The 9,515-nt window shown below is 28.1% G+C and overlaps 1 protein-coding gene across 1 annotated transcript; it reads left to right on the forward strand.

Moving 5' to 3' along the window:
* The first annotated feature begins 1,099 nt into the window (after positions 1–1,099).
* On the forward strand, positions 1,100–3,528 carry LOC100575924. Its single transcript, XM_008183354.1, has 4 exons — positions 1,100–1,151; positions 2,170–2,322; positions 2,430–2,889; positions 2,928–3,528. The coding sequence occupies exons 1-4, from the start codon at positions 1,100–1,102 to the stop codon at positions 3,526–3,528; spliced, it is 1,266 nt and encodes a 421-aa protein (XP_008181576.1).
* Positions 3,529–9,515: the final 5,987 nt, after the last annotated feature.

The raw sequence follows: 9,515 nt of genomic DNA on the forward strand, positions 1-9,515 counted from the left end.
GAAAATTACTACACTTGGCGAAATATTTACAAAGGAACTAGCTATACATAGTAATATATCCGTGGCGATCGAGAAAAAAATCTTGACGCTTGACGGCGGAGCTCGAGTGATTGAAATGAAAATAATGCACTTAGAATCGACGTTCGTGACGTCGGTTGATAAATATTTTTCGAAATAAATAATAAAATTGAATCTCAGTAGCTATTGCTAATTTGAATTTTAAACACTCACTCAATTCACTAATAAGGTAGCGCCAGTTATTAGCTAGGCTGCCCCTGCCGATGAAGTCTAGTCACGCCTATAGTAGGTAACAAACTTTTGATATACCAAACTATTTTCTAGGTCCTTTATATCATTTTTAAAAATTCAAATATTTAATGAAAGTATGACGAAATAAAACAAGGAACATTCCATCATGTAAATGCCCCATTTTGTATTTATATTTTAATATTTGATATATTATTTGACATTATAATATTTACATTATTTATTTACTTACATTTCAACTAATTATTAGATTATAGACAATTATATATAATTAAATGTCATCAATATTAAATGGGCATGATGAAATATTATACTATTATTGTGCTGTTTAATCACATTTTCATCAAGTATTTATAATGTAAGTAGGAACTGTTAAAAATTAAATTCCCTAAATTTGTGTAAATTCATTAGTAAATACTCTATATCTGTAAGTATTAATTGAAAGTTATTAACAATGCCTAAATGCGTTTTTGAACATTGTGATAGTGGTACTAGGAAGAAAGGAAAAATATCGTAAGAGCCATGCAGTCCATTTGCATATACTGAAAATAATACATACGTATAAAACATATATTAAATGTTTAAGACATAGGTACATTAGAGTAATTGTTTACTTTACAGGCCTTTGACATGAATGACAATGATTCCTTCAATGGCCTTGAGAAGGAAGGTTTACAATATGTCATAGGATATGTTGCATCTAAATTTTCTAAAAAATATCCTCTATTGGTATCAGAACAGCCAACCACCAATGATGAAAATTGGATAAGATATCTGTCTAAAAAAAGGATAGACATATCCATCCAGTAAATTAATCAAAGTTGCAAACAAAATGGAAAAGTTATTCATTGATTTTCATGGAAATCACCTATCAAAAGAAGATGGTATTATGAAAAAATTAAACTATCAACGCTAGATATACCAGTTAAAGTAGTTAAATGTCTTGTTCGAAGCCCTTCTTCCCAGGAACCAAAGATTATATATTATATATCTAACACAAAATTGTATATTATAATCTAGCTGTATCAAGATGTATTTCCCAAGAATAATCACCTTCTCACTCATACAACAAACACTAGGATTTATTGCATATGACTGTGGTGGACCTAAAATAAACATAAACAATAGTTCCGTGTAATATGGTCATGGAAAAAAGAAGTCGCTGTTCGAGCTATTCAAGGGATAATTTACATTTGCGGAGTTAATTCATTATTTTTATTCATAATTACCTAATGAATATACTCTTGACTTTTTTTTATAAATCTTCATATACGATGACTATTAATCAACTAAACCGTGACGGGTCATTAAATAACAAATGTTTTTGATTTAAATTTAAAAAAAAAAACTAAATGCGAGCATTACTATACAATAATCACATAATTTGCTACAATAATAAACACAACTTGCATGTAAATTTATTTTCTCTGCAACATTTGTCTAAATCATTTTTCGTTAAACACGACGATCCTACCCATCTACAACAATAATCGCAATATAACCATTTTGTATTTACATGGTCAACATACTTTTCACTGCAATACAAACATAAGTATGTCAACGGATAAGAATTTTCAACAATTAAGTTTTTTAAAAAAACCCTATATGCCGATGGTTTGAATTTATTGTTAAAATGAATTTGCTGTGAAATTCGTGATATCTAATTTAACAATCATAATCATTATTTGTACATAATATAAAATATAAACACCACAATTATAATTGTCCATTTGAATTGGTGTTTGTAATGTTTGATCGATTGATTGTAAATTGAATTGGCCGATTCGATACATAATGGTTACGTAGACGAACTATGTAGTAAATATAAATCTAAAATATCGTCAGTGGTTCAAAAATCTATCGGTGTTAGTACTGGTTTAAATCAATCTACTTTTTATATAGGGAATATACAAACCACTAGTGTTATGCATATTGAAAACGATCGCTTGCCGTCAATAAATATTCTATACAGAGATATGCCTAAATTGTGGCTATCTTTATCTAAAAAAGCTCAAAAAAAACATGTCGAAGTTATGCGAAAATACGATAAAGGATGTAAAATTGAAGATTTAACTTATTTTTTTCATCCAATGTATTTTCGAACGAATAATATTCCGATTCACATAACCTATCAACAAACGCGGTCTGGTTTATACATTAAGGTGTTCCATGGAGTTCACTTAAAGATTTTTTGAAACGTGATAATGTTGAATTAGTTCCAAAAATGGGAAGACCATATGCACTTACATCAGACCTTGAAATACAAATATTAAACTATATCATAAAGATGCAAGAACTTGGCTTTGGTTTGACTGTGTTACAGGTAAGAAAAATAGCTCACAAAATAGCCACTGCAGCTGGACGTGGATCTTATTTCAATGAAGATAATGAATCTGCTAGCAAGTGGTGGTGGGTGAATTTCAAAAAGAGGTATAAACTTACACTTAGAGTTCCTGAAAATCTTGCTGCTTATAGGGCATCGATGGCTAACAGTCATATGATCAGTGATTTTTATTCAAAACTTGATTCATTAATGATACAATTAGGTATTAAAGATATGACTGACCGTTTTTGGAATTGTGATGAAACTGGACTATCTTATGTGGAAAAAAGCCTAATAAAGTAGTTACTGCTATTGGTAAACGTTATGTTTATAAAAGGACTTATGCTGATCGTGGAGAAACGCATACACTTTTAGGATGTGTATGTGCTAATGTGTCATGGATTCCACCTTTAATTATATTCAAAGGCATTAGATGGAACGATAATCTTAAAACCGATTGTTTACCAAACTGTATGGTAAAATTATCTCCAAAAGGATGGATTAATAGTGACTTATTTTTGGAATGGTTTAAATTTTTTATTGATACTATTCCAAGTGAACGACCTGTGATATTATTCATGGATTCACATGCATCACACATTAATATGGATGTTATATCACTTGCTAAAGAAAATGAAATATATTTATTTACATTTCCAGCTCATACTAGCCATTTATTACAACCACTAGATGTAGGAGTATACAAGCCACTTAAGTCAAACTGGGCCACTAGCTTAAATGACTTTATGAGGGAAAATCCTGGAGAAAAACCAAATCGGACAACTTTTCATACAATATTGAATCCAGCATTTATTAAAAGCTTTTCTAAAAAAAATATAGAAAATGCATTTAAAAAAAGTGGCATTTGCCCTTTAAATAAAAATGCCATTCCTCCTGAAGCAATAGCTCCATCTCAATTGACAAACAGAGATAATTAAAGTTCAGAAATTCAACCACACAGTATTACTGCTATACAAACATTGTTAACTATTCCATCTGTAGAGCCAACCACACCTAACCCTAATAGGCCAAAAAGGGATTCAAGTGCAAAGTGTCTGACTCCTCCTGATCAACCTATTCCATCAACTTCAAAGGATTCTATTCCTGTATGTTCTAAAAAAAGTAAAAAAAAAAAAATGCATCAAAAGATGATGATTGGGAGTGCGGTGTTTGTAAACAAATTTTACTATATCAGATAAAATTAAAGTAAAAATTATTATTTAGGTTCTTTGTGATTGTCTAGAATCTTATATTGATAATTTTCTATCTTATAGTTAATGTCTGTCGAGAAAATAGGTCAGCTATCGATACAAACATATCGAAGAAAGTAAATGAATTACAAATCATATCAAATGCATGCAGAAGGACACTTGGAAATATTGAAAAAAATATCTGTTGCTCTTGATAAAACTCAAAGCATTGAATGTACTTTTAGTGAAGTAAGTAAAGTGTGGATTGGTTTAAGAAATCAATTTGAATTATTGCTCAAAGACTGTAAAATTGATCAATCAACATTTCAACATTTTACGAAACATTATGACATGGCTATGATACCATGTCATTATTTAGCCAATATACTTGATCCAAAGTATAAAGGACAACATTTAAATGTGGAACAAATGGACCAAGGAATGAATTATGTATTAGTGTACCATCCTGAAATTATGTCTGAAATTTTAAAATTTAAATCTCAGACAACCCCGTTTAAAGACTATCTTTTTTTCAATGATGCTTTACATAATATCTCTAGTATAACATTGTGGTAAGCATTAAGAAATGATATTTCTGAAAAATGTTATCCCTAAATATGCAACTGCATTTGGCTATTGCATGTAGAGCATGAGATGAACGAGTGTTCTCGACATTTGGGTTCATTCATTCAAAAATTTGAAATCGATTGGGAATACAAAAAGCGGGAAAATTGGTTACCACCTTTAAACATTTAAACGAATAACTCATTTTTAATACTTAATAATAATTATTTGCATATTATAAATTTATAATTCTTTATATTATATTAGTTAATAGTTTTTAAAAATGTTTATTGTTTATAGTTATCAGACTATGTACTATCTGACAAAAGTTGTTATTATTATAATTTTTTTTAAATTTATTACTCAACTTAAAAATATCAATACTATTGTTTTACTTTTTGCTAAAAGTTGTAATGTCAATTGTTATGTACCTACCTATTCATAATCCTGGTACGACTTAATAAAGAAATTAAAGAAGACTGAAATAAATTGAATATTGTATTAGGTATAATATTTTATAAAGTAATTAATTATTAATTAATATTAGTTGTAAGTTTTTTTTTCAATCAATAGGTAGTAGGTAGGTAGATTCTCATAATAACAAAACAGTCGATAATGTGATTATTGATTTACTTAAAAATATATCATATGAAATGTCATTTATTTCACTAGAAGTATAGTATATACTATATGCTATATAATATACTAATATACTATACATGAATGCATATTGCATTTTTAAAATCAATAAATAAATGGGTAATTTGTATTAAGTAGGTACTACTAACCATTTATATAAAACTATAATAATAATATAGAAATTAGGCTGTTAAATTATCAATAGAACAAAAATAAATTTGAATTATAATTAAATAAGTTGCCAACTGCAGAAATATTCTTATTTATACTATTCAAAATTTCAAATTCTATATTATAGCTTATACAATTTGCCATATCGGTACTTTTATTCCTAAAAAAAAAAGGTATTAATGTTTCTATCATCTAATTCAGTGAATTCCTGTTTATTTGCTCATTTGTAAGTAGGAGGTACTAGGTATCTACAGATTTTTTTTTACAGAAATTGAATTTTATAGTACAAAGTATAAATATAATTACCATAGTTTTAATTTAACCCTGTAATGTCATCAATAACTGTAAATACGAGTAGATAGTCATAGAGAAATAATTTGATTTTGTTTAGTAAAAATTGATATTTCATATTAGTATTTTTCTCAATTCCAACATTTGACTTAAGTTTCTATTTCCTACGTTAATCAAATTTAAAAAATAAATAATTTTCTTGGCTCACCTAAAATTGTCTACAGTTCTGTTAAAATATGTGTGATTTAAATATAATATAATCACAATTTACAATCATTTAATAGTGCTATTGATATAATTTAATACAAATTAATTGTATACACACTTTTATTACCTATTTCATTATAAATTATATAAATTATTATCATCATCATCTAAATATTTTAATGTACCTATTTTTACTCTTTATATTTGTCCACTTAACTGCATATAATATAGGTACTACTTGTATGTATACAAATATTGTTTGTAACGGGTTACAATACTTGGATGATGCTTATTTATGACTTATGTTCATAATCATTATTCACTACACAAGATGGAACTCTTACATGCCTTAACAGCGGTTCCACTTATACACATATTTGAAAACACTCAGAACTTACAGAACGCTATGTCTTGCCAGAGGTTCTTATAGTGTACAGACTTGTCAATTTTGAACTCTAGGATCAAAAACATACTATCAAATTATAAATCATGAAACCAACGATACATTACATTGATTATACGTGTATGTAGTACTTATATACATAAAAATGAGATCTGTCAATTGCTCATTTGTAAATACTATTGTACCTCCAAGTATTCTTGTCCAAGTAAATACATAGTTTACTATTGACTTATATTTAACTACGATACGAACCAGTAGGTACCTATACCATTGTTAAAAGTGGACATTCAACACAAATTAAATATAAATTAATATTTTGTATTTCATATCTAGGTACATGATAATAATAAATAATATTATTATTTAAAACTGACTCAAAGTGTATAACAATTAATTTTAAATTATATCAGCAATGTTTTTTATGCAAAACTCAATACACATTTTAAGCTGTAGTATGACACATAGGTTTAACAGAATATTTATATACAGAATATTTATGTACTTATTGAAAAAATTGAAGCCATATCTTTTCATTATAAGGTTAATTACTTTTACTTATCGCTTTTCATTGTTTCTCTACGACTAACTACTTTTAAATTTAATTAGCTTGTCCTAATTGTATTCATGTGTTGTCATAAACTTTCTTTGGTAGGTACCTAATAGATTTTAATAGTAATTTTCAGGTTTTTTTTTTTTATTTAAAAATTAAACAAATAACAGATTATGGTAAATATTTTAGGGGACAATTCTTTATTAATGAAAATACTAAATATGATTTGTTTTAATTATTGTCTATGTCCAAGATTTTAATACCCTTAAAGTACCTTCTTATAAGTTTTATGACATTTGACAATTTAACCCTAGGCCATTTTTAATTATTAAATTTATTATGCTAAAAGTTTAATTTATTTCTATTAGTATTATGGAAATATTGAAAAAGAGCATACATTTGAATTTGTATGTAGAAAATAAAATAATGTATTTTTAATTATATAATAATACTTTATATAATGATCGATAGGATCTTAATCAGAAGTACCGATACCACAAATTATAAACAAGGTTATAATATATAATATTATATTATATAGCATTTGTTTATTTTCTGGTACAATCAAATATTTTTTAACAGGTATATAATTAATAAACAGATTTTATTAGATGTACATGTCTACTCTTGATTATTATTAATAAGTTTTAAAATCTATTATATAAAATATGTAATTTGTATTTTGATTTTCTAATCGTAGGTACTTCACAAAAGACTATTATTATTTTCAATGGCAGTGGACTATAGATTTACCAATCTAAAAAACTACATTTGTTATTTTTAAACACTTATTACAGTAGGTAGGTACATAAAATTATTTATTATTTGTTGAACAATTTGAACAGAGTAAACAGAAAAAAATTAATATTGAACGTTTCTCAATTAACCATTATATGTAGCTTATCTTTCCTTGTCCTATAAATGCAATTTATTTTATTATTTTACAAATAAAAAGAAACAAAACATTGAGAGGAATAGACATTTTAAATTTTGAGAATACCACATGTATTGTCGCTCTAGACTTATACATTTTTCTATTTTGTTACAGCAAAAACTATGAATAAGAAGCCAACTTTGTAACAACTCATGAATATTAAAACCAAGTAGTGTAGTAACGCGCAAACCATATAGATTTTAAATTTTACTATTATTTTTAAATATGGGCATTAACTAATTAAAAAATAACAACATTTTATTTTAATAAATTGTTTCATTGTAGATGGAAAAATTAAGTGCAGGCTGTGTAGGTAATTAGTTTTTATTTTACAGTTTATTTACCTAACAAAATGCTAAGTGTACGATGTGGTGTACCTACATTGTATAGTGTGCAAAATTTGTTTTTATTTTTCGATGTATCATTGTGGTAATCGGTTCAACACATCAAAATCAATCGGTCGTTATAAAAACATTTATTATTTTATACATCGTGGTAACTGCAGATTTTGCCATCCCTAAGCAGTAAGCGTTACATAAAATATCAAACATTGTTTCTCTATACAATATATTATACTCAAACTCAATGATATTGCGTTCCAAATTGAAACAAAAGACTGTTAAGTTTGAAACTATTACGAAAAAGATACCTAACTAATAAAAAATCAATGAGAAAATGTAGCTGTATTTAAAAATCTGCAATATACTTCTAAATTATAATTCAAATCGTGCTGATAATATTACCAATATCAGCGATCCGATCATCCAGGTTCAGGGTTTCGTAGATATCAAAACGACCGCGATCTACCTGTGAACAAACGGAAATCAGGAAATGCGTGTGATGCAAAAGAAATCGTCTGACGTGCACGTAATAATGATGGAACGGTTATTGAACAGTAAATTGATTTAAACTTTTTAATAATATATTATGATTTGAAACTATTCACGAAGTCTGTGTCCGCGAGCGCAGTGCGCGAAGCACGCCGCGATCGAACATCATTGGTGACTGGCGGAACGTGTTCGAGTGTATAAGCCTGTTAGTGTTGACTGTCGGAGCCTTCGAGGCGGCACCACCACCACCACCACCACCACCACCACCACCATCAAAAACGCCGACGTCGCCGCCCGACAAGGGATAAGTCTACGCTGATTCCGGAGGGAGTGAGGCGGTGGCTATGTCATTACTCATGGACGATCGCTATTGCTATTGTTATTGTTCAATGTTCAGCCATACGAGTGTACGACAATACGGCGTATTTTTATGCAGACAATGGATGAATGAGGGGACGGCCAGATGGGTCAAGCGCATTCGGCACGTTCTTGCCTTCTTGGAATACAGCCGCAGCTGCAGTTGTATACGAGACACAAAATACCAACGCTCCACTGTTTGAATACGAATAAAAACTCTCAGACTTGTCGTTACTATTTCCTTTACATACCGAGTATTTATTATGGGTTCCTTTCCCTATATATATAAAATGTCGTATTTATATAGGTATATATACAGGGTGATTCTTTTAAGTTTACGTTTATCATTATTTATGTCTATGATATTATTGAAAATAGCATTGATTAAAATATATGATATTAATTAATTAATGATAATATTAAAAGAAAACCAATCAGTTATGATAAACTGATACTAAAGTTCAAAGTAAAATGTAAATAATAAACCTCGTGGCCAGCTGCATAGCACTTGTTAGTTATTACTTAAAAAGTTAAATAGTTAAATAGTTATATTAAATGAATTAAATGTATGATGTAATTATTAATTAAACCAATTATTATATGTTTTATACGTTATACCGTTAAGTTTACTGACAGTTTAAATTTCTTTAATAATATAATATACCTACTTAACGCAATAGTTTTTTAATAATTAAGTTTGTCGAAAAAATTCCCTTGATGACATCGTAATTGGTTATCTATATTATATAAGTGTGGCGTAAATTTGATAATACCTAACACTTGGAAAGC

This window comes from Acyrthosiphon pisum, chromosome X, assembly GCF_005508785.2.
Source record: "Acyrthosiphon pisum isolate AL4f chromosome X, pea_aphid_22Mar2018_4r6ur, whole genome shotgun sequence".
NCBI lineage: Eukaryota > Metazoa > Arthropoda > Insecta > Hemiptera > Aphididae > Acyrthosiphon > Acyrthosiphon pisum.

What these genes read in the sequence shown, in the direction of transcription:
- LOC100575924 (XM_008183354.1), top strand. Translation starts at nt 1,100, where the DNA reads ATGGAAAAGTTATTCATTGATTTTCATGGAAATCACCTATCAAAAGAA. An exon ending in TCACCTATCAAAAGAAGATG is followed by an intron (nt 1,152 to 2,169) that starts GTATTATGAAAA and finishes CTTTTTATATAG; the next exon opens with GGAATATACAAACCACTAGT. An exon ending in GTGGAAAAAAGCCTAATAAA is followed by an intron (nt 2,890 to 2,927) that starts GTAGTTACTGCT and finishes TGTTTATAAAAG; the next exon opens with GACTTATGCTGATCGTGGAG.